Here is a 26,443-nt window from a genome sequence, read left to right as displayed (position 1 = left end):
ATCATCTTAGTCAATTTGAGAGATGTAAGTTATGTCAGTTGTATAGACTCAAAGAAAAACATAAAATGAATTATCTTCAGACACCAAAATGATTATTCATAAAGCTATCTGATTAGTTGTTTTCTTTTAATGGAAATTGGTTGCATAAACAAGGTCAAAGAGAAAAAAAAAGTGGCTCTCTAAGAAGACAGTCAAGGAGACAAAAAGCTCTAAGTCAACACAGATTTGCCCTACAATTAAAATAAAACAGCCTAAAAGCTAAAAGACTTAAGATTTTGTCAGGAATAAGATGATGAGCAAGAAATGGACCATATCAAGCCTTGAGTAACACTTTTCCTCACAAAAGACAAAGCATTCCTTAATTAAGCAATTACAAAATATGGCAAGAGAAACTCAAAACCTAGAATGAAAGCATGTAAGAGTATTCAAGCCACTTTAAAATGAGATAAAACGTGGTATAATAGAAAAATATTGGCAAAGAAAACTAAGTACATTCAAATCCTTTGCCACTTTCCTTGCTGTGCAACCTTGAAAGAGTCATTTTCATTTCTTTCAGTTTCATCATTTTCATTTGTAATATGGAAATACAAACTGTTTTACCCATTTCACAGGTTTATTGTATAATATGGATTTCAATCAAAATCCTAAAAATTTCTATCTAAAATTATTTAAGCATTTAGAAAAGGTAATGGTGATTATTAAACTTAACCTCGATTCTTTTTGTTATAGTTAACTAATGTGAATAAACAAAGGAATGATAAAGGTCAAGGCTTGACAAATGTACTTGGGATCCATTCAGAAATTTAAGGAACCAAAAAAGTTCTTAGAATTATGGGAACTGAAAATATAGGCCAAAAGATACATATCATAGGGCATTAAATTAGAACCTTAAGCTAAGATCTAATTTATTGAAGGGCTGACAATGGGGAGTGCAAGGAAGAATTGTCTAAGATAGATCTCCAAGGCTCCAAGGACTCAATCAAGATAAAGGCTCTAAGAAAAAGCTGACTACAGAACTTTGTATAATTTACAACTTCAACTTTATCTTTACAGTAGGTAGAAACCTAAAGGATAATCCTCATCCTTAAACCAGAACATCATTCCCCATGTATTCATTATTACATCTACCACTCTCTTGGTTTCCAACTTCTTTCAAGAGGCTTCAGAGAATAAGGCCTAAGCAGAGAGGGAACAGGCATAACCTAAAGTGTTATCTATTGATACAAGTGACACTCCCTAGTGCTACAGAGTGATGGGCGGGGAGGGGGGGAGGGGGGGAGAGAAGGGAGGAAGGGAGCGGAGAATGGCTAAAGTCAAGTTGTAAAAGGATTTAAAAGCTAAAGAATGTATTTTATCATAGAAGCATGAAAAAGCCACTAGTTTAAATAAAGAAGATACACTGTCAAATAGGCCCTTAAGGAAAATTATTGGCAACTGTGAATATAAACTGAAGAGGAGAGAGATTTTGAGTGAGAAAGGCCAATTACAAGGCTGCTGCAACAATATAGGTAAGAGCTGATAAAGTTTAAAAGGGGGGAGGGGGGGAAGTGTAAGCAAGATCTAGTAAACTAATTCAAAAAGAATCAAGAATAATACTGAAGTGACAAACTTAGAATTGTCTTCAGCAACAAGTCTAGAAGATAGGTTGGGAACATCAAATTTGACACAGCTCTATAATGTCTCAAAAGGCAACTAATGATGGAGGACAAAAGCTCTGGAAATAGAGTTGGGTAGATTATATAGGTCTGTCAATCATCTGCCCAGAATTGACAAACTCGGGGGACTTCAGAGTCAACAAGAGTGTAGAGATGATCAAATTAATCTGGCTCTTCAGTAGTAAGTAGTTGGCTGAACAATTGTATATAAAGAATTCCCATTAATGGATTGATGCTAAAAATCCAGAGGAAGCTTGTTACTCTCAGATCAAAGAATTTTGCCTTGATTCATTAAATGTCGATTTGGACAAAGACAAGGAAAGTGTTGGAATCTTTACAAACTGTTAAGTCATTAAAGTTGATAGAGACAATAATTATCTAATTTAACATGGTTCAGTATGATTGATCTAATTCTATAAGGAGATGTTAGGGGCCAGAAGAAACAAGGTACTAAGTAGAACAGATAGACAATAATGCTTGTGTTCACACTTTTAGAGAGCTCATATAAGCAAGAATAAGTACTCATTGGAGTTCACAAGTATGGGAGATTCACAAAGTAAACTTTGTAACTTTGTGGATTCACACCTCCCTTAGGTGTGCCTCCAGAAGGAGGAGTCAATCTTTGGGAAAACATATATAAAGAGGCTCTTAGCTTCGGGTTAGTTAGTTACTTACTTCGAGGGAGTTCAGCTGACTTTAGATTGAGAAGGGAGCGTCAAGTGAATTCAGCCAGAAGCCCTCTTTGAGTGAGGAGTTTTACTTAGGAACATTGAATGGGGTCGGAGAGGAGCACTCTGGGAGATTAAGAGCCAGAAGCCCTCTCTCAGAGGCAAGAGAGATCCATTCCATTTTCCACTTGGCTGGCTGGAGGACGGAAGGACAAACCTTTGGATTTGGAGATATTCGGAGGGAGCTCTTGGAACCAAGCAGAGAGATAGGCCTCTAAGCTAACCGGGCTGTATTGGAGACAATAAAAGATCTGAACTTTTATCACCTGGCTGCATTTGGGGTAATTATTGATCTGAACTGCAACTAAGGCTGCCTTCAGAAAACCTCCCCAAAAAACCTGCTTTCTCCCAGAGAAGAACCATTATATTATTTTAAAGAAAAGCATAAAACCTCTAGATTTCACAAAACTGGGAAAGAGAACCCACCCAAAAGACTCAGGAACCAAAATGATTAGATTAAAATAAATGCTGAACCCAATAAGATGAAATTTAAGACAGATAAAAATAAAGTGCTGCATTTAAATTGAAAAACAGTGATTGCCTAATATGTCAGGAATACCTGGAAAAATAAAAATTCATATAAAAAAAGGATTTACAGGATTTTATTTGATCATAAACTCAATAAAAATTAGTACAACCTGCTACAAATGGAATCTTAGGCTATATTGTTCACAATTTAGTGTACAGTTACAATTCATGGCTTTCTTCTGTGGAATACAGTAGAATTTAAAATGAACACTAATTTAGGTCAAAAATACACTGAGAATGTGAGATTTCTGAAAACCATTTAATACAAGGGGCAGTTAGAAAAATTTAATACACACATATTAAGGATGCTTAGAGGAAAAAAAGACTAGATAGATTGAGCCAGGGAGGACATGCATACTTAAAGTGTAGTCATGTAGAAAAGAATGTTTCCTCAATTATTGTTTCAAAAGGTAACACTAGAACCAGCCAGTCAAGTTAGAGGGACAGATTTTACTGAATAATATAACATGGAAGTAAGTAGAAAGCACAAAGAACTTAGTAGTCATAAGGCAAGTTACTTAACTATGCTGAGCGTTCAGTTGTCTCATTTTTGATACTACTTTTAGGGTCCACCTAATAGTATTATTGTGAGAGAATCAAGTAGTCTTCCAAGAGCTGGGAAGGGTTGAAATTCAGGGTTTTTCTAATCCAGGTCCACTCCCCCTCTCCTTCAAAGATCAGGGGAACACATTCTAGTACATCAAAATTCCCACTTTGCAAAGTTACATAATCTCTTTTAACTCTACTATGACAACTTCTATTCACTTATAGAATTACAATTCAATCATTTTAGTGGAGAGGGGGAGGAGAGATAAGCATTTATATATCACTTACTTTGTGCCAAGCACTATACTAAGTATTTTAACAAGTACCTTACTTGATTCTCACAACAAATCTGCAGGGTGAATGCTATTATCCTCATTTTACAATTGAAGACATTGATTCAAATTAAGTGCTTTGCCCAGGTATATCCAGCATAGCTAGTTGTCTAAGGCTGCATTTAAACCCAAGAGTCTTCCAGATCCCAGACCCAGAGCTCAATCCACTCACTTGGCTCCCTGTCTGTAATATAATGAACTCTGAAATCCCCTATTCTCTCGAACTGTGCTCTTCTTTCTCCCTTCACCAATTTTTTTTTAAAGTATATATTTTTAACATTTTGAAAATTCTGAATTCCAAGTTCTCTCCCTTTCTAAAATTCTTTATTCACCTATTGAGAAGGCAGGAAATATCATTTATACATTTTCTCTCCAGCTGTACTCTTCTATCTCCCCTTCACCAAACTTGAAAAAAATATATATTATGCCAGCCATTCTGGAGAGCAATTTGGAACTATGCTCAAAAAGTTATCAAACTGTGCATACCCTTGATCCAGCAATGTTTCTACTGGGCTTATACCCCAAAGAAATACTAAAGAAGGGAAAGGGACCTGTATGTGCCAAAATGTTTGTGGCAGCCCTGTTTGTAGTGGCTAGAAGCTGGAAAATGAATGGATGCCCATCAATTGGAGAATGGTTGAATAAATTGTGGCATATGAACATTATGGAATATTATTGTTCTGTAAGGAATGACCAGCAGGATGAATACAGAGAGGACTGGCAAGACTTACATGAACTGATGCTAAGTGAAATGAGCAGAACCAGGAGATCATTATATACCTCAACAACAATACTATTTGAGGATGTATTCTGATGGAAGTGGATCTCTTCGATAAAGAGAGCTAATTCAGTTTCAATTGATCAAGGATGGACAGAAGCAGCTACACCCAAAGAAAGAACACTGGGAAATGAATATAAACTGCTTGCATTTTTGTTTTTCTTCCCGGGTTATTTATACCTTCTGAATCCAATTCTCCCTGTGCAACAAGAAAACTGTTTGGTTCTGCACACATATATTGTATCTAGGATACACTGTAAGCTATTCAACATGTAAAGGACTGCTTGCCATCTGGGGGAGGGGGTGGAAGGAGGGAAGGGAAAAATTCATAACAGAAGTGAGTGCAAGGGATAATGCTGTAAAAAATTACCCTGGCATGGGTTCTGTCAATAAAAAGTTATTTAAAAAAAAAGAAAAAGAAAAGAAATTCAAGTGATCTCTCCATGATAAACAGCTCAGAAAAATGTCAGGAACTATGATAATTTCATAGCTTTATTCTGTTTGGCTTTTTAAAAGAAAATAAAACCCTCTTTTTTATTCTTGAAAAAAATATATATATATATAATGTGTATTTTTAACATTTTGAAAATTCTGAGTTCTAAATTTTCTCCTTTTCTCAAATCCTTCTCCCACTTTCTGAGAAGGCAAGAAATATATCATTTATATATGTAAAATCATGCAGAACATTTTCATACTAGCTATGCTGTAAACAAAACAAAAAAACCCACTCTTTTTAAGAGAAAGTGTACACTAACTGTAGGCTATTACTTCAACATGGGGATTTACCTCTTGAATACACGTCCCTTATTTGAGTTGCTAGCTAACTATCTCCACTTGAATGTACCATTGATATGTACCATACCATTGGATATATATGTAACCATGTATCATTGGATGTACCCCAAAACTTAAATTCCTAAATTAATTCACCTCATTAATCAAGTTCAGTATCTTAACATTATTTTGACTCCTTTTTTCTATTCTCCTTATCAACCATTCTTATCTATTTAATTGCAAAATCCTATCTACTCTTCTTTTGTGATACACCCCATTTACCTTTCCTTTTTGCTTTCATAGCTACTACTCTATTTCAGGATTTTATTAGTTTTTGGACCATCATAACAGCTACAAAACAAATTTTTGCCTCCCATTTCTAATGCAAGCCCATGGTATTTTGTTCATTTGGTTTACCCTAACAAAGATTCTGGATTGGTTTGCCATTTCCTTCTTGAATCTGCCCCCATTTTACAGATGAGAAGGCAAAAATAGAGATGAACTTGTCTAGGGTCACACAGCTAGTAAATATTTGAGGCAGAAATTTGAAATCAGATCTTCCTGACTCCAAGCCCAGCAGCCATTCCTAGGGAAGTCTAGGACCTCTTTTTAGAAAACTATTTTAAAAAACATAAAATAAAATAATGGAAGATTACAAAAGAAAATAATTTCATTGAAATCCTGCCACCAAAAAAAAAAAAAAAGCCACAAGTTCAGACCTCAAGAATTCCAATCCTAGAGCAAGATGCAAATCATATCACTCTGCTATTCAAAAAATTTAAATGATTCAATCTTTTTTATGGAACAAGTTCAAACTCCTCTAACATACAAGTAGAAGTTAGGTTGTGATAGGAAGAATATGCCATTTTTAGCTTTCCTATGAATAAACTATGCTCCAGTCAAACATTATTATACCCACATCCCATTCCCAATCAAAATAGACATTGATTAATCACCTACAATATTACTGGCTTAGTGCTGGTATTGGAAACATCAAAAAACAGTTCTTGACATAAAAAGGAAAGGGAGGGAACACGCACTATGTGCCTACTATGTGCCAAATATAGTAATAAGGACTTTACAGAAAATATCTCATTTGATCCTCATAAACCCTTTAAATTAGGTGCTTTTATCCCTAATTTAGAGTTGAGAAATCTTGAGTTAAGTGATTTGCCCAAAGTGATTTATTAGATATCCAATAAATGTCCGAGACAGTTAAAACATATGAGGCTGAGGGTGGTAAATAGAAAACTTCCAATCAGGAAGACCTAATTCAAATCCCACTTCCAATAATATGAGTTCCAGTACTGAGCAAGTTCCCAAGAAGCTTTTAGACTTTAAACTGAAGAAATGTTGATCTGATTTATTTAATGGAGGAATTTCTTTCACCAGGAACTTGCTGCACCAATGAATGAAATCACAGGGTTGAAGATATACACAGATAGTTTACAAACACAAATAGTCAAAGGAAACAATAAAGGCCTCCTGTGTAGATGGGGCTGGTTTTGAGATGAATTTTTAAGGAAATATTAAATTCTAAGAAGCAGAGATAAAGCAGATTCTACGCATGGAATTCTTGTTAATGTAAAAGGCATGGAACTAGGAAATGAAATGTCCAGAATAAAGAGCAGCAAAAAAGCCAGTCTGTCTGGACCAAAAAATATACAAAGGGGAAGTAATAATAATATCATTACAAGGCTAGGAGGATGAGAGAGAATATTTGGATTCAGGCTCAGGAGACCTAAATTCAAGTCTTAAGTCAGAAGCTTAGTACCTGATAGTGGGCAAGGAAATAACTTATTTAAATAAGCCTTGCTTTCTCATTTGCCAAATGCTAACATTTGTGCTCCTTAAGGCAAAAGGCTGTTGTAAGGAAACTATTTTTATAAATTGTAAAGTCTCATAAAATATGTATTATAAACTTATAAGTAGGTAACACAATGTTTATAATTTATTATAGCTCTAGAACTAGCATTTTGACAACTGAAATATTTCATTATCTTACAGCGTATCGATCTTTATGCTAATAATTCCCAGATCTGCACCACCAGTTCCATATTACCATCTGTCTTAGACATCTCAAAACATCTGAAATTCTACATCTTCAAAAACAGAAAGAATTCCTTTTTTCTCTAAAACCTTCATTCCTGACCAACTTTCCCATTACTATTGAAGACATTATAATGCTCCAGGTCACTAAGCCCATCCTCAATTACTCACGTATAGTTCCACCCCACATATCCAATCTATTATCAAATCTTATAATTTCTATCTTCACAAAAGCTCCATTATGTCTTTTTATCTATTCACTACTTAATGTATACTCAGACTTTAGTACACACCCAAATCACTTTTCTACTGGATTACTACAATAACCTGGAATCAAGTCTTTCCCCATTCCATTCTATAGAAACCAATTTTATCATCAATTTGTATGATGAGAATCAACAGACAGTAATTTTGAAAAATAAGGTATATGAGGAAGAGAGAAAAATTTGGAACACAAGGTTTTGCAAGGGTGAATGTTTAAAACTATCTTTGCATGTATTTTGAAAAAATAAAAAGCTATTATTATAAATAAAACAAAATATTTCTTTTAAAAAGAGAAATAAGCTGCACTTTTATAAGTTAGTGATATCACTAGCCTGAAATTACGAAGGCTAATTTGGTCTCAAAAATTACTAGCTAGGTGTCCTTGGGCAAGTTACTTTAACTGCCTCAGTCTCCATATCTATAAAACCCATTACAGTATCTTTGTCAAGAAAATCCCAAATAGGATCACAGAGTCAAATATGAACAAAAAATTACTAAACAACCACAAAGTAATAAAGACTTCATTTCAACAGTGCTATCTGTAGAACACTTTATAAATTATGTTTGTTTTAAATGTATTTATAACTTATAGAAGATATCTTCTGCTAATGTCAAATGGTCCTCAACCAACTAACCCAGAAATTCCTGACAGTTTAGGATCTAGCAGCATTTTCGATTAAACTGGAAAGGCTTTTAAAGAGTACAGGCACAACTATACGCTGTATTTCCCATCAAAGAACAAGCCTAGAAAAATCTGGAGACAACACCACCAGGAGCTTTAAAACTTTCACTTAATGAAGTGACCAATTACCATTATATATATATGGTACAAAGTTTCCAAAAGTACTAAAGTAGGAAAGACAAAGCCACATACATGCACCAGAAACAGTAAGAACCACAAAATTAGGAATTACAATTTAAATTTGATTAAAGGAAAGGCATAACAAAAACTAGAGCCAGTCAAAGGGCTATTTCAAAACTGATTTAGAGAAGTCCAATAGTAACAACCAAATGACTGTGGAATATTTTGTGAGATAAACTTAGTAATTTTGCAAAGAAATCTATTATAACAATCATGCAAGCAAGTATTAATTAAGGTCCTATTTTGCCACAGGCAGTGTTATAAGAAGGAGAGAACTGACATGAGAAAACCTAGATTCAAGTCATTCTCTCTCTCTCTCTCCCTCTCTCATTCATACACACATACATACAAACACCCGTCAGTGCCTCAAGCATTTCTCTAGAACTTTCAGTTTCAGAGCAGTTTGACTGACTTAGTAGAGGAAGTACTCAACAGCTCAGAAATCAGTGGACCAATGTGTATGTAGAGGGGTCACCAATTACTGCACAGGTAACAGTCATACCAAAACAAAAGTGGGCAATCGCTTCCCTCAAGAAAGTAAAAATAGGATACACACACACACACACACACACACACACACACACACACACACACACACACACAATAAATTCAGTGATTTAACAGACTCAAGTCAAATTCCTGTTCACAAAGAATAAACCAATACTTAAGTTCCACAGTATCTTTTCCAAAGCCAGGGGGAAAGTTTACATATTAAAATATTACCACATAATTTTTCACTACAGAGCAGTTATTTTTAAAAAATATTTCTAATAATGGACAATTCAAGGAATCACATTTCTAAAAAACTATACACATAATATACTACGTTTTAGTCAACAGTAATATAATTTATATTTTAATTCTATTAAATTTGTCTTTCAAATATATAAACTTACAATTAGCAGGAAACAGCAATGTTGTAATGATAAACTATACAATGATCCAAGATAATTCCAAAGGACCCAATGTCGAAAAAATGCTATTCACCTCGAGATAGCACTAATGAACTGAGTACAAACTTTTCTTTTTTACTTCATTTTTCCTTTTTTTTTTTGAAATATGGCTAAAAGGTGTTTTGCATGACTTCACATGGATAACATACTATTCACCTCAATGGCTGGGGGAAGGCCTATGAGAAAATGTAGAACTCAAAATTTTAAAAGACAATGTTTAAAATAAGTAATAAATTAGAAAAGATAAATCTGTAATTAGAAATGCAATGACACTTCATTAAAATAATGACATGAATTTCAAGAGGCACACTTTTTAAAATACAATGGGTAAAAACACCAATAAAAACTTTTAAATTAAAGAATCTCAATAGGTTAGTAGTAAAATTGAAAAAATTATAGCTAGTTCATTAATCCAATTTTACATCTGAAAGATAAATTACTTTCACAACTCATTAGAGAAACAAAGAACGTTTTCTACCCCAAAAGCAACACAAAGTCTGGCTTCAAAACAGAAATTATGCTGTCTTGAAAAACTAAATTACTAAAGGCAAAAGCATTCTGCTGAAATTTTATTAGCAAGCAGAATCCTAAGACAACAAAATTTTGAGTAACTAATCTAACTCCCTACTACTAAATAGGAGAAAACTGAGGTCTTTACTAGGGAAATGACTTGCCCAATGTCAAAGAAGCAGAAAGGAAGAAGTCGGGATTCAAACTAAGATTCGAAGTTTCCAAATCCAATACTAATTCCACTACAATACAGCTTCCTTCATAGTTTAAGAATTTCCCATTGAAATGACTTGGATGGACAATCCACAGAATTGGTCCAATCAATATATTTATTTTGGAAATACTGTGCAAAAGAATAGTAATCTAGTCTCAGAACTAGTAATATAAAATAAGAGGCTATTTTGCCTATGGGAAATAACTGCTTTGGGCAAGTTTTCCTTCAATTAAGATGCATCTTTTAAATCAACAATACTCCGGCTAATGAATTATATAGATGGATCACAGAAAACGGATAGCAACTTAAAAAATAACCTAATTTAACCCCCTTATTTTTATTGAAGGGGAAAAATTAGATGTCAAAGAGGTTCTGTGACTTGGATGGATTCACATAACTAGTAAATGGTTGAACTAGAATTTGAATCTAACTACAATCCTCAAATCTTTGCCTTGTATAAGGACTTCTGAAGAATTAGAGGCAAATGTAAAGGTACATAGTGGGTGTGAGCTACACAGAATACAGTTTATTAGATATCAGACAAATAGGAAAAAAAATGGATTGGTCACCCACAAAAGTAAAAACTAATAAGCAATCTTAACTTGTTAACATTGTAATGTGAAGAAATACTGAGGAAGTTCCCCAGGGTATATGTGTTAAGACTCATCCTCTATGGAGGATTTACAAGAGGATATGAGCAAGACTTTCCCAGAACAGGTGAGCATAGATTGCTGCACAGGGAAAAGGAATATCAAAAAGAAAAAAGGATAGAAAGGGCAAAGTCAATATAGACATTATAAATTCAACATCATTAACTTAACTTCACTAATAAAACAATAAGCTCTCTATTGCTTGTATTACATTTTGAGAGTGACTGAAACTCTTATTTAAAAAATTCCTAAAATACAAATCCTAAACTTAATTCCTTGTAAGATATACTGATCATCAATATTTAAACTACATAATTCTATTTCAAAACAATCAATATAAAAATGGAATTGTACCTATTAATTTTTTTCTTGTAGTTTCAAACCTGTCTACCTCACTATTCAAATGATTTCGCTATGTAAAATGGTGCAAAACATTTTTAAATTTTGTGTTTTTAAAGTTCAATACTATATCAAATATGAAATAAATCCACAAATGCTACAAAAAAAGAGCTGATGGATATAGAATAAATCCTATAATCTTATTTTTCAAAAATTTGATAAAGACAATTTCAAAAGCAGAATTATAATACTTTTTCTTGGAAAAAAAAATCATTAAATTCATTTTGTGACTTCAGGATGAGACAAGAAACTCCTTATTGGCTCCAAAAGGTCATTGGCCTGATTTAGATATTTAAGATGAGATCTTTTTAAAGAGGGTAATTTTTCCTCCATTATTATATTACTCTAGTTGTGTACACTGTACAACGTATATGTACACCGAGCTATAATACTGCACACAAACTAAACATATTCTTGTCAGAAAAAAAGAACAGGTGCAGTGCTTTCTAGCAGAGATGTTTCCCCCTTCCCCCAGTCCTAAATTTGCCGTGGAAGGGGGCTTAAAAATAAACACTTTGGTAATGTCCACTAAAATACTCTTCTCCAACAAACATACCAACATAGGGTCTTAAATCCAAGTCCCTGCCCAAACACAATAGAAATACGCTCGTATGCTTCCCATTTTTGAGGGCGAAATGAGGCACACTTCATTTTCCATATCCTCCCCCAAAAGGGACTTGGAAATATGCAAATATCTGTTCTTTATTTCATCCAGATTTAAATCCAATCTGCCTTTTCCTTTTGCCTAACACCAAGTAGCAAACAGAAGGCAGAAGGAAGTGACTGCTTGGGTCTCAGAGGCGAAGCAACCACTTAAGAATTGTTCTTTATCCAAGAGTTCAAGAGTTGGCCCGAAGTTGAAGCTTGTTAGGGGCCCAAGGGGAGAAGGGGAAGGGGACGCTACCTAGCTGTACAGGGGACCCTAAGCAAGGTTCAACAGGCGGGGATTAAAAACTTTAAAATTCCTTTCGGAGAGAGACGGGATGCTGAGGGGAGGGGAGAGGAGCTGTCAAAGGGCAGGTGTGTGTGGGGGCTGCTTGGAGGAGGAGAAAGGGGGAGGAGGAAGAGCCCGGCAAAGTCCCGGACAGGGGTTTTTGGCCCAAAGGAGGAAGACTTAAGGGCAGCCTAAAGCACGCCTCTTGCCGCGGTCCTCCCTCCCCTACGCTGGGGTTCGGCGGAGGGATCATCCCGGGGCCACAGGTTCCCAAGTTGGGCGGCCGCCGCCGCCGCCGCCGGAGAAACCCCGGCGGACGCCATACTAGAAACCAAAATGGCTGCCCCGAGGAAGCCCGCACAGCGCAGCCAGTAAGGGCCGTGGAAAAGGCTTCCCGCGGTAGGAGGGAGGAAGGGGGAGGGGACCCCTGCCAGGACCTGCGGCTGCTGCTCGTCCTCCTCGGCCCGGGCCCCCCAAGGTACGTCTCGCTTACCTGGTGCCCCCAGACCGGGGATCCCCGCGCGAGCCCCACCCCCCTCCACCCTCCCGTCGAGGTCCCGTCGTTCTCCCCACCCCCATCCCCGGGGTCCCGAGACCGGCTACCTGCAGTTCGGCCCGCTCCACTTCCCAGTGCGCCCGCTCCATCTCGAAGCGCGCCCACTCGTGCTGGATGTAGTGCAGTATGCCCGGGATCGTGTACTGCTGCGGCCGGGACAGCTCCGGGCCCGTAGAGGGGCCCGCGCCCTCCGCCGCCGCCGCCGCCGTAGGCTGACCTCCGCCGGCGGCCGCTCCTCCACCGGCTCCCGGTTGTAGGTTCATGTTGACCCCTGGCCCCTGTTGCTGCTGCTGCTGCCGAGGGGCTGCCATTCCCGGGCCGCCGCCGCCGCCTCCTCCCGGGAGCTCATCCATTGTGTGAGGGGCCCCAGCCGGGGCGCGGGGGGAAACACGGACGGCTGGGGGCGGGGGGGAAGGGGGAGGAAGGTGGCCCCGCGCGGGCGGCTGGGCGGCGGCCCGCGGGGAGAGGGGCGGGGAGGGGGTCGTTGCTAAGTATCTGCCGCGGGTCAGAGCAGGGAGCTGCCGGCCGCCGCCATTACAGTCCCTCCTCCATCTGCCCGTCTCACTCACTCACTGGAGGGAGGGGGGGCGGATGGGAGGGGGAAAGGAGGGTAACGTGGGGGGGGGCGGGGGAGGGAAAGGGGTAGTCGTAGAGCCGTCGCCCCCGCGCGGCATGCTGGGTAAGCAACGCTGATGCCGTTGCCGCAAATCTTATAGCCAAATAGAGTCCGGGTCCGCCGTTGCGCAAGCGCACTGAGGAAGGGAGGGGCCAAGACGCGAGGTGGGAGGAGTTATGGGTCTCCTCTTTCCTCCCCTCCCCCCAGTCTAGCTCGGTTCTGCTACTAGTCTTTGGTCTCTTCCCTGTGTCCAGCGCCTTCTCTTCGCACTTTTAGGTGCGCGATAAAATCTGGACTGCGGAACTTTATTCTTTGCAAGTTTCCCGAGTAAGCTCGTCTCGCCCCACTCACTTCCCTGCACCTAACCCTGTGGTCCCAACTGGGAGGCCGCTGCCAGGGGCCAGATTTAAACCGGTTTTGCTCTTGCTCTTCCACCGGCCACCAGCCTCTGCCAGCCCTGGATTCCTAACATTTCTCTCACATTCCTAGCGTAGTTCACGCCGCCCTAGAGTGTCGGGGCCTCTTTCTCGGATTCGTAACCTATGCCAGTTTCTTCTCCATTAAGGTCCTTTGGGAGTCTCTCTTTTGGCAAGAGATGGGCCCTTCTGGACTGTGAGGCCAGTTTGATGATTCCTTGCCCTCCGGGAACGACGGTTCCCACTCTGGGAGAGAGCACTTTCTCCTCCTGTTCTCCCTTTATGTCTTGGGTCTGTCACAGAGCACTTTGCTAAGGGTGACCAGCTCGTGTGGGGCACGTGGAAGGGGGAAAGGGAAGGTAGCCTCTAAAGTTCCTTTTTCTAATCCCCTCGAGTCCTTCTCTCTTTGCCTGGGGTTCCCAGTCCCACTCTGGAAATCCCCTCAACACCGCGCCTTTCCTTAGCTCGGACTGCTTCAGATCCTAGCCATTCAAAGTCTAGAGTACAGGCACAGGTGCTTGCATGGACATTAGGTATATGAGGCCAGGGGAGCTGGGCAGTGAAGACATGTTCAGTTAAATCAGACAGGATTTTTTTGGTATTTGTAATATGCATTTGATGAGAGTTCCCTTTTAACCACCATTTTTGAGGTATGTTTATCACTTTTTACACAAATTTGGCACAAATATTTATCAATAAAAATTTATAAACATTAAGCTCATCAGACACCACTTTTAAATAGGATTTAAGACTACAAGAAACCTCAAGTCATGTAAGTCCCAAAGCTTTAATTTTATAACTGCAGAAACTAAAGCCCAGAAAAAAATCAAGTGATAAGTATATATAAATAGCAGAGGTCATGATTTGAACCCATATCATCTTACTTCAAATTCAGGGCTTTTTCCAACTTCATGAGGCTTCCAGTTCCTCTTTCTGCCCCTTCCATTTTCCTTAAGCTACACCCTATCAAAATTTATTTGTCTTACTGTCTTCCCCAAGTAACTAGCTTACTAAGGCTGATAAACTAATTTTAAGATAAACATTTGATATTGCAATGGCTTATTTAACGTGTTAGCTGTCTGAAGGATCATTTGCTTGTTTAAAAGAACCTGTATATTTTTGGATGGAATCTCTAAAAGTAAGATTTTCAGGTTTCCTAAGTATGGTATTGGACTGTATAATCTTTTTAAGTGGGCCCACCAACCATTCTCTAGGAAATTAAACAAATTTTGTCCCATTTCCATGAGATTCACTTATATTTAAATTCACTTATATTTAAGTTTATATTTAAATCCATATACTGTAGAGAGGCAAGTAAGTAGGTAATGTGATTTTATTGACCTCAACAAAATCTCCAGTATTCATGATTGGCTTGATGTGCTGAAGTCAGTCCTATGGCCCACATCATCAGAGGAACCTTGACAGCATTTTTCTGTATTCAAAGGAGGATAAACAATGATACAGGGCCCCAAACTTTGTCATGTAAAGCACAAATGATCAATAGAAAATTTTTAAAGAGTGGATAAAGGTCTTAAGAGCAGTTAGGCAGCACAGTGGATAAATTGCTCATCCTGAAGTCAGGAAGACTTATTTTCATGAGTTCAAAAGTGGACTCAGGCACTATCAGTGTGATCCTGAGCAAGTCACTTCACCCTGCTTGCTTCTATTTCTTCATCTGTAAAATGAGCTAGACAAGGAAATATCAAACCACTCCAGTATCTTTGCCAAGAAAATCCCAAATAGCATCACAGAGGCCCACTTTTCTGAAAAAAACCAACAGTTATCTTCTCTTCCCTAGAATTTATCCTGGCCCTCACTTTGCTGCTTTCAGTTTCTTATTGACTGGGAATCCAGATAACCAATATTATTAAAATTGTCTGAACTCTTAGAGTAAATACTTTTTTTTAATGAGGGATTAAGTACCTCTCCTCTGAGTTTAATTACCCTCCCTAAAAAAATGAGAGACTAAAAATTAGAGAGAGGTGTAAAAACAGTGTTAAGAGCTTATTTGAATATACAAATACAACAACAAAAAAAATATTTCCTGGGGTGGGTGGAATAAGTCATACACACACACACACACACACACACACACACACACACACACACACATATGTTTGTTATGGGGGAGATCTCCACAATAGTGCTCTAGGAATAACTGATAAGAGATGGAACATTTTTAGCTTGAGGGAGTTGGTAATATAGTTCAAAGAAGAAAGGAACACCTTAACTGAGTCTTGAAACAAAATTGGGGTTTTGAAAAGTACAACTGAAAGAGGAATGCCTTCCCAGACCTGGAGGATAAATAAATTGATGAAGGCAGATGGCTTATCATCTGGGGAATAGCCAAGAGCCCAGTTTTTGTTTTTTTTTTTTTTTAATTATTATTATAGTGTTTTATTTACAAAACATATGCATGCTGGAGAGACTTACATGAACTGATGCTGAGTGAAATGAGCAGGACCTGGAGATAATTATATATACTTCAACAACAATACTATATGATGATAAATTCTGATGGATGTGGCCTTCTTCAACAATGAGATGAACCAAATCAGTTCCAATAGAGCAGTAATGAATTGAACCATTCACACCCAGCGAAAGAATTCTGGGAGATGACTATGAACCACTACATAGAATTCCCAATCCCTCTATTTTTGTCCGCCTGTACTTTTGATTTCCTTTACAGGCTAATTGTACACTATTTCAAAGTCCGATTCTTTTTGTACAGCAAAATAACTGTTTGGACATGTATACGTATATTGTATTTCACTTATACTTCAACATATTTAACATGTATTGATCAACCTGCTATCTGGGGGAAGGAGTGGGGGGAAGGAGGGGAAAAGTTGGAACAAAAGGTCTTGCAATTGTCAATGCTGAAAATTTACCCAGCATATATCTTGTAAATAAAAAGCTATAATAAAAAATAAAAATAAAAATAAAACACACACACACACACATATGCATGGGTAATTTTTTAATATTGACCCTTGCAAAACCTTATGTTCCAACTTTTCCCCTTCTCCCCCCCTCCCAAGATGGCAACATGTTAAATGTGTTAAAGTATATGTTAAATCCAATATATGTATACATATTTATACAGTTATCTTGCTGCAACAAGAAAAATCGGTTCTAGAAAGAAAGGAAAAAATCTGAGAAAACAAGAATGTAAGCAAACAACAGAAAGAGTAGAAATTATATGTTGTGGTCCACACTCAGTTCCCATGGTCCTCTCTCTGGGTGTAGCTGATTCTCTTCATTACTGAACAGTTGGAACTTTTTTGAATCATCTCATTGTTGAAGAGAGCCACAGCCATCAGAATTGATCGTCATGTAGTCTTGTTGTTGCTATGTATAATGATCTCTTGGTTTTGCTCATTTCACTCAGCATCAGTTCATATAAGTCTCTCCAGGCCTCTCTGAAATCTTCCTGCTGGTCATTTCTTATAGAATAATAATACTCCATAACATTCATATACCATCATTTATTCATCATTCTCCAATTGATGGACATCCATTCAGTTTCCAGTTTCTTGTCACTACAGACAGGGCTGCCACAAACATTCTTGCACATACAGAGCCCTTTCCCTTCTTTAGTATCTTTTGGGGTATAAGCCCAGTAGAAACACTGCTAGATCAAAGGGTATGCACAGTTTGATAACTTTTTGAGCATAATTCCAAATTGCTCTCCAGAATGGCTGGATGTATTCACAATTCCACCAACAATGCATCAGTGTCCCAGTTTTCCCCCAATGTTGGAGGCAACATTCATCATTTTTTTTTCCTGTTGACAATCTGATAGGTGTGTAGTGGTATCTCAAAGTTGTCTTAATTTGCATTTTTCTGATCAATAATGATTTGGAACACCTTTTCATATAGGTAGAAATAGTTTCAATTTTTTCATTTGAAAATTGTCTGTTCATATCCTTTGACCATTTATCAATTGGAGAGTGGCTTGATTCAAGAGCCCAGTTTAAGTGACACATAGAGTACAGTCAGTTAACAGTGGGGGACACAAAGACAGGTAAAAGATTCTCTGCTTTTGAGGAGTTCACGGTCTAATAAGGGAGACAACATGAACATAACTACAGACGAGCTAGATGCAGGTTAAATTGGAAATAATCAATATAAGGCATTTAAGAGAGGTAAGGAAAGGCTTTCTGTAGAAGGTAGGATTTTAGCTGGGACTTGAAGGAAACCAAGAGTCAGAGTTAAGAAAACATTCCAGACATGCTCATTTGAAATATGATTATAAGGTTAGATTGGACTCTTATTTGGTTATTCAGTGCCAGGCTAAGGAGTTTGTATTCTAAAGGAAATAAAGTGCAAATAAATCAAACATTTATTAAGCACCTACTATATGCCAAGCATTATGCTAAGTGCTGGAGATAAAAAATTGGGCAAAAGACATCTCCTCCCCATAAAGGGCTTTACAATATAATGGATAAGACAGCATGCAAACAAATGTATGCAAAGCAAGCTATGTACTACAGGATAGGAATAATAGAGAGGTAAGGGACTGGAAGGGGGGGGGGGAGGACAGCTAGATGGTGTAGTGAATAGAATATCAAACATGAAGTCAGGAGGACCTGAGTTCAAATCTAGTCTGAGACACTTAACATTTAGTAGCTGTGTGACTTTGGGCAAGTCACTTAACCCCAAATGCCTTGCAAAAAAGAAAAGAAAGATTGGGGAAGACTTCCTGTAGAAGGTGGAATTTTAGCCTGGGTGGTCTGTAGTTAAAGCAGAGGTAGGAAGGCGTCTAAAGCAGTGGGGGAATGAATGGGGGGAATATCCAAGACCCAGAGATGAAGTGTCTTGACCACCAAGAGAACTGAATGTTCAGAGCTATGTATGGGAAAGTAGAGATGTAGAACTGGAGTTCTGTAGAGAAAACAGATACTGATGATACTGATGAATCAAATAATTAAATCTATGGGAGACATCACAGAGGGAAAAAGTTTAAAGATAGAATGAGAGGGCCCAGGACAAAGCTTCAGAGGAGATGCTTTGGGTATAGTCGAAGTTTAATTAGCAAAGTTCAGATAGAAAAAAAAAACAAAAGAGCAATGTTTCAGAAGCTGAGAAGAGACTATCCTATAAGGAAACGTCAGCACTTTCAGAAACTGCACAAAGATCAAGATGGGGTTTGACTGAGAAATGATTAGCCATTTGGTATCTAGCCGGTACCTTTGGAAAGCAAGTAAGACGAGGCAACCATTATACATTACCTTTACTATTAATTTAGCAATTAAAAAGGAGAAATATAGAATGATCTCATGGAACAGCAAGTTTAAGGAAAGGTGTTAGTTTCTTTTAAAGATGAACATTTTTATAAGGCATCAGTAAAAATAGTAGGAAGATATTGAAGATGAGAGTGATGGAGCAAAAGCTTCTAAAAATGGGCATCCACAATCAAAAGCACATCACAAGAAAAAATGAGCACAGACTCATTTATTGGGGAAAGAACTTACTATTCGAAAAAACCATTGGAAAAATGGAAAGTAGTCTGACAGAAATGAAGTGTGCACCTATAATTTACATCATATATCAAGATAAGCTCCAAATGGGTACATGGTTTAGCCATCACAAGCAACATGATAAACAAATTAGAAAAACAAGAAATTGTTAGATCAAGGAAGATTTCATGGCCAAATAAAGTCACAGTAGGTAAGTTAATAAAGGATAATTATATAAAATTTTAAACTTTTTGTACATCCAGCTAAATGCAGCTAAAATTAGAAGCACGTACATGGATGGGAGGCAAGGGGCTTTACAGCAAATTTCTCTGCTGATTTATTTCTTGCACATGTTTAACTGATACTGGATTGCTTGCTGTTGGGAAGGGAAGGGAGAAAAATTTGGAACACAATGTTTTGCAAAGGTGAATGTTGAGAACTATCTTTTCATGTGTTTGGAAAAATAAAATAACTATTAAAATTTGGAAAAAGATTTAGTTCTAAAATATATAGCTGCTGATTCAAATATATAATATGAGCTATTCTCCAACATTACTATGCAATTTTCAGAGAAAAAAAATTCAACCTATCAATATCCATTTGAAAAGGGCTCTAAAAGACTTACAATTAGAAAAATGCAAATAAAAACAACTCTTGAGATTCCATGTCATACCCTGCAGATTGATAAAAAAAAATAAAGTGACAAATGCTGAAAGCTGTGGGAAAGCACATTACTGGTGTTGCTGCGAACTCGCCCAGCCATTCTGGAAAGGAATATAGAACTGTGCCCAAAAGGCTATTACACTATGTATAATTCTTTGACCTAATAATACCACTACTACATCTGTACCCTAAAGAGATTAAAAAAACAGGAAAAGGACCTATATATACAAAAATTATATATGTGCATATATCATATAGAAAACATATATTTATATATCCCTATTTTGTAGTGCTAAGAATTGGAAACTGGAAGAGTGCCCCTCAAGTAGCTGAACCAGTCATAGTATATGTGATGGAATATTGCTGTGCTGTAAAATATGATGCAGAGGATGATTTCAAACAATCAGCTTAGAAAATCTTAAGAATTTTGATCCATGCAATGGCTAACCACACTTTGAAGACTCATGTTGAAAAAAACTATTTTCTAAATAAAAAGGTGATAATGCAGATTGATACTTTTTTTTTTTTTTTTTTGCTTATGACCTACCTGCGAATTTGTTTTGTTTGGCTACACATGTTTGTAATAGAGTATTTTGTTTTGTTTTCTTGGGGAGTAGGGAGTCTAAAGGGAGGGAAGGTATATCTTCATTTTTTTTTAATTGATTAAAAATAAAGCACAGGTAGAGGAATTAACTTTGCTGAAGAGAAGGATCACCTCCTCCCCAGGATTAGAGCTAAGAAAAAGATGAATAAGGAATATAGACAGGCTTTGAGGTATGGAGTAGGGGAAATCTTATATTGCCTAAGTCTTCTCTAGGCTAAATCACAAATATTATTTCCAGATCCACATCATTCTCCAACTGATTAAACTTTATGACACTGATCATAATTCTGAATGAACTAATCATCTTAAAGTCCACAATAACATAGTCCCTTCCTCCAACTCCCACTGTTCGTGTCTTCCCTCTTAGATTACCTTCCCTTTACATGTAGGTATCTTGTATGTACGTAGGTCTTTACTTGTTGTCTTCCCTTTAGAATATGAGTTTCTCCAGACTTGGCACCACATATTTGCCTTTTTTTTAATTCTTTTGTATTCCTAAATCTTATTAGTACAGGGTCTCAGTAAATACTTATTGACTAAATGATTAACTGTAATACATAATTGAAAAGTATAAAAACCTGATAAATGGCTCAGTCATACATCTGACCATGTGTGGATTTTGTGGCATGTTACCTACTATAAGAGAAGCTCAGTAAGAGAAGCTCAATGACTTATACTGTTAGTTCATTTTCCTCAGCCTATAAATTAACAGATTGTTTTTTTCCCGTCCTAACCTTCTCTTCCCCCAAAAAAACCCTTCCCTTAACTCTTTTACTCCTTTGAACTAAGATTCCTTCTCTCCTTGTTACTTTCATAACCAAACTTCTTTAAAAGAATTTATTATCCCTGTTTTCTCTAAACTCACTTATTGTGTAATGATCTCTCTTCTTTTCTAACTATTCTACTGCTTTCTGGAATAACATCTATGGAATAACTGCCTAGTTAACAAAGCTACTACAGGTCACATGATACATTGGAATGAATATAAATACAGAGACAGAAGAAGGGAGTTCAAACCCCGGTTCTTCCACTTACTATCTATTTGATTTTGAAAAAAAATCTAAAAAGGTTTCTATCTGGGCTTTAGTTTCTTCACATGTAAAATGAAAGGATTGAACTAAATGACCTGTGAGATCTCTTCTAACTATAAATTCTGTGTTCATCTTAAACCTCTTTGACCATTCAGCCACATTTAAGCAAGAAACTTGGAGCATAAACCAGCACTAAGATTCTAATTAGAATTCTGGTGTGAAGATACCTTGCATGACATCTTAAAGTATGACTCACTTATTTTATCCATGAGGGGAAACAAAGGGTAAATGATAGTTTTCAATTATTTGAAAAACTGTCATGTAAAGGAGAGATTATATGCTTCATCTTCTACTATAGCCTTCCATTGTCATAGATTCTGAAACAGATTGCAATCTCTGGTACCAAGTGAATCCCTCTCTAATTTGAGGAATTGGATCAAGGAGAAGTTCTCAACTCAGAAGGACCTGTTTGGAAAGGATCATACTCAAAGGTGTGACAAAGCCAAGAACAAGGACCAGGAAAAAAAAAAAAGTTAAAAAGGTTAGAGGCAGAAAGGGAGCTGTTAAATAGAATAGCTGTTTAGTAGAATTAAATCGAGGACTCAAAAGATGATTTGAGGGAGGAACAGCAGAAGCTGAATTCTAAAGTTAGGCTGCCATGATTTAGTCCTGGGAAAATGACAGGTATTTGGACTAGAAAGGCCTCAGTTTTGTGCTTTCAGTTAGGACTTCACATAGATGTTATTTGAGCTAAATTTTGAAGGAAGCTTGAAATTCTAAAAGGTCAAGGTGAGAAGAGAATACATTCCAGCCTTTATGAAAAGATAGAGAAATGACATATACTCTAATATATGATGAATGTGTATTCTTTCAGTGCTTACGAAGTAAAATATTACTGGATTTGCTAAACAATGCCATCTTTATCCAGTTTACACCTTTCAGAATTTTATAAAGTTTAAGCAACTTTCTCTTCAGCTTTATGTCCAACACTTCAAAGCTCTAATTCTTTGAATTCTTTCCATATGAAAATCCCTCTTATCCCCAAACCCAAACTGTCTGAGATATTAAAAGGAAGGAGATGCCATCACTTTAGACAGGTTAAAATATTTTGTTTTACTTCTAATCCACCCCATTGTGATAGTGCCTAGCATTTGGGGTAGTGTCTTCATGTAATACTTTGCAAAATGTTCAAGATCCCTTTACTTTGTAGTAACTGATCACTCGGTTTAAAATCATCTCAGTCATTTCTGTTGCAATTATCTTATTTGTCTTACCTCACCTAACTGGAACTCCCTCCCTCCAAGCTGCTACTGAGTCATTTCCTCTTTCAAATCTCACTTCACAACCTTCCTGGTTTGTTTTAGTTTTTGCCCAGAGCTTTCCTACATCTTTCCTCTGCCTTGTTGGGATGTTCACATTTTCTAAGCAGCATGTTTCGGCTTCATGAATACTTCTTCGTACTTTTAATCTAGTCTCCAGACACTTATCTATACCCACTCCTTTACTTCAGATTTTGAAAGGGGTTGTGATATCTCATGAATAGGCTACCTGAACAAGAGAGGTGTGTCAAAGGTGTGTCAAAGGTGTGTCAGCAGAAGCTTGTGAAAAAATTCCAGGTTGCTAAGTTAAACATAGTATGTAATACTCAGATCCCTTCTTTCCAGTTTTTCTAGTACAGGATTAGGAGTTCCATGTCTTACCTGGGAATACTCACCTAAGTTCACATAACTTTGATGTATATCTTTATCCCTTTTATTGTGTGACTCTAGGTAAAGCCTCAGTTTCATCATCTCTAGGAAGAAAGATAATCTCTAAAGTCTCTTCTGATTCCAGTATCACATATTTTCACATTTCTTTTCCCCAAAGAACTTCATGCACTTTACAAACATTGCATTCAGCCGTTTTGTAATATCTGGGTGAAGACTATGGGGACAATTATCACCAAAAAAAGTGAGATGGCAATAGAGCTTGTGGTTTGCTTAGGACGGTGTCATTAGGAATGAGTTGTGGTCTAATTGAAATGTTTACCCTGCTTGAGTCTAAAGGAAAAGGAAAGGTCTTCCGGAGCCAGATCTGGAACAAAGCTTTAAAAACTATACTCCCTGTGTTTGTAATGAGATATAGCTTGACACAAGTGAACACCTTCATTGTACAGCGTATTATTTGTGAAGGGGAATGTAAGAGGGTAGATAGAAGGCCAGCCTTAGAGTTAGAAAGATGCCAAATTCAAGACTTGCCTTTGACACATAATGGCTGTGTGACCATGAGCAAGTTACTTATCTTTAAGATTTGTCAAAGCATTCTCTGAGACTGTAGATTACAGCAGAGTTGCTACAATTTGGGAGAGGGAGTTTCCACACTGGGAATTGCCTACAGTAATGAAATCACAGAGACAGATCAATATTTATAAAAATTAATATTAAAGAGTCTTCCTCATATTCCCATGTTGCACATACAGAAACTGCTTGCCTTGCAAAGAGAGCTTAAGTTCCATACCTTCGGTTATTATCAGCTTTGTTATTCTTAGTTCTTGGTCCAAAATTAATTTTCTAGATTTCCCCATTTATAATCCTGTAGAGAAGCTTATAACAAAGATACTATATAATTCAAAGAATTGCCTTTAAGATAAAATACAAAACTCCTCTACTTAATCATTTAGTCTCTCAACAATTTACTTGGACATTTAGTCTCTTTACAAAGTCTAATTCAGACATAGTTGACATTCCTCACCCTCACCCACTTTAAGGACTAGACAGGCTGACCTGGCTGTTGCTCATATGTGATCTTCACAATCTTCCTGGTTTGTTTTAGTTTTTGCCCAGAGCTTTCCTACACCTTTCCTCTTCCTTGTTAGGATGTTCACATTTTCTAAACAGCACTTTTCAGCTTCATGAATACTCAGATCCCTCTTGCCCACCCTAGAAGTTTCTCTCTCTCTATTCTCTCAATTTTTGGTAATTTCCCACATCTCTGAATTACTTAATGTTTCCTTTGAACATACTTTGTATTTATATCTCTATGAATATGGCGTGCTCCTGACCCCAGAATTTGAGCTTCTTGAAATCAAATTCTTGTCTTTGTCTGCTCAACACCTGATCAAGCTATTCAATAACGTGTAAGAGATCTAAGAAATGCTTGTTGAATTGATTATAGAAGGATTAGAAAGAATGTTCCTCACCTGCAAAATGAGAGGTTAAACTAGATAATCCAAGAACTCTGCTGCCTCTAAAATTCCCTCAAGCTGACTCTCTTTTATGCTACTTTCTACTATGTTTTGGCAATAAAGTGCCACATGTTTCAGTTTCAGAATCATTCCTCTATCAGAAGTAAAGTTTATGATTTTTGAAGTGATACAGATACTTGGTGGAAAGATTTAGTGTTCACATCTATAAATACAGTCAAACTATAAGCAAATGGACAAGAGGCCTCAAGCAAGATCTTCAAGGAAAATGGGCAAATAGTCAGAAAGCCCACAAGAAAACTTTAGAGCAAGTGGAACTGAAAAGGAGGAGGCAACTTTGACCTGAATTGAGGATTAACCTGCCAGATGAGATCAGATATCAGCTTCTCATTTCACTAAATGCTCCAAGCTAAGAAAACTGTGGAAATCCAGGAACACCACAGCACCTTTGAACATTCAAAACAAACAAGTGGATAGAAAAAGGAAGAGCTCTTTATCAATTAGAAAAAAAATATATAGTCTTTTAGAAACACAACATACTCTATTTTTTTAAGAATTTAATTTGGCTTCAGAATTTTCTCCTGGATAATATGTTAGAAAGTAATAGACTATGATAATACTGTATTAATAGCTATCACACGCAGAGTAACCTGATGTCAAAATGGAAAAAAAAAAAATTGCTATCTAAGTCCAAATTCCAACTGGACATTTGGCTAAGAAAAAAAGACTTTAAGTTTTTATAGTTTAGATAAAACAAAACAGCCAGAAAATTTATCTGAATGGAAAATTGCCAGACTCTTCATAGGTAATAATTTAAAGATATGGAAAAGTGATTTGCCTTCTGTTGGAAGAACAGCGAATATCCAAGAAGTCAATTACTGCTGCAGTAGATATTTACTTCATGTGAACTCTTCTATGTGACAGATAAAAACATTTCAACCAATTATGATGGATAAGTCTGTCTTTAGAGGCTTCTAGTTGAACTAAAACTAAAAATTAATGAAAAAGATGAAAATCTGTTTTAATAAAAACAGCCTAAAGCAAATAAATGCTTATTACCCCCAAAAAGAAAGTGGATCAGAGAACCTTTTAAATCTTTTATTGCTTATTATGATTGAAATTTTACCTTTCATTTTAAATAATTTAATGGAAAATTTAAATATCTGACAAAACCTATGATTCAAATAGTTCGAAGGGTAATTTTAAAATTTTTTTTGAATATTAAAGTAACAAATAACCCCAAGATTAAACTCTGTCAGATACACACACATACATATGTGTTGTATATGTATGTATATCCTTTGGGCAGCATTTGGGGAGTCTTGTCTGACAAATTTAATCTCTTATTTACATTTTAAGTGTGAGCTGTAACAAGTTGCTACACTTTACTGTGGAATGTAAAATAGCTGAAATTGCTTCTAGGCAAAGGGCAGCCAAGCAGGCCATTTAAGCAACTGTGTGTGCCACTCTGACATCTGATCTGAATGAGAATGGTACTAAATTCAGAGGGATGTGTCTGCAAACTTGCTTTCAGCAACATGCAATTGGCATGCTGTATTTATTTGAAGTAGGAGAGAAGATGATTGAATTAGTTGACCAGTAAATCAGAGAGCCAATGAAACAGAAAGGTTGATGACAAACCTTACTAAGCATATTATAGTAAATTTGGTCGGGTATTTCCAAATTTCACTGTATCTAGTGGAAGCTCTTTTGTGGATGAAAATAGTATTTTTGGCTC

At 37.1% G+C, this 26,443-nt stretch overlaps 2 protein-coding genes across 10 annotated transcripts in view; one reads left to right on the top strand and one right to left on the bottom strand.

The window, feature by feature from the left end:
- STRN3 (striatin 3) overlaps positions 1–13,448 on the bottom strand; it is an 87,557-nt gene extending 74,109 nt beyond the window's left edge. Inside the window, exon 1 of one of the 4 annotated variants that reach the window (XM_051977294.1) lies at positions 12,780–13,448. In XM_051977294.1, the coding sequence (XP_051833254.1) occupies positions 12,780–13,085 (306 nt within the window). In that variant the 5' untranslated portion in view covers positions 13,086–13,448. The remainder of the gene's footprint in view (positions 1–12,779) is intronic. The other 3 variants (XM_051977293.1, XM_051977295.1, XM_051977296.1) reach the window with 3 other exon arrangements.
- Positions 12,150–26,443, top strand: part of AP4S1 (adaptor related protein complex 4 subunit sigma 1) — a 59,598-nt gene continuing 45,304 nt past the window's right edge. For 3 of the 6 annotated variants that reach the window (XM_051977303.1, XM_051977302.1, XM_051977298.1), the window contains exon 1: positions 12,155–12,654. The gene's annotated coding sequence lies outside the window, so the exon portion shown is untranslated. Of the gene's footprint in view, positions 12,655–26,443 lie in introns of all 6 variants that reach the window. The other 3 variants (XM_051977305.1, XM_051977304.1, XM_051977299.1) reach the window with 3 other exon arrangements.

This window comes from Antechinus flavipes, chromosome 2 (genome assembly GCF_016432865.1).
Source record: "Antechinus flavipes isolate AdamAnt ecotype Samford, QLD, Australia chromosome 2, AdamAnt_v2, whole genome shotgun sequence".
NCBI lineage: Eukaryota > Metazoa > Chordata > Mammalia > Dasyuromorphia > Dasyuridae > Antechinus > Antechinus flavipes.
The sequence above is the reverse complement of the archived record's forward strand: the minus strand, read 5'-3'. Positions and strand labels throughout refer to the sequence as shown.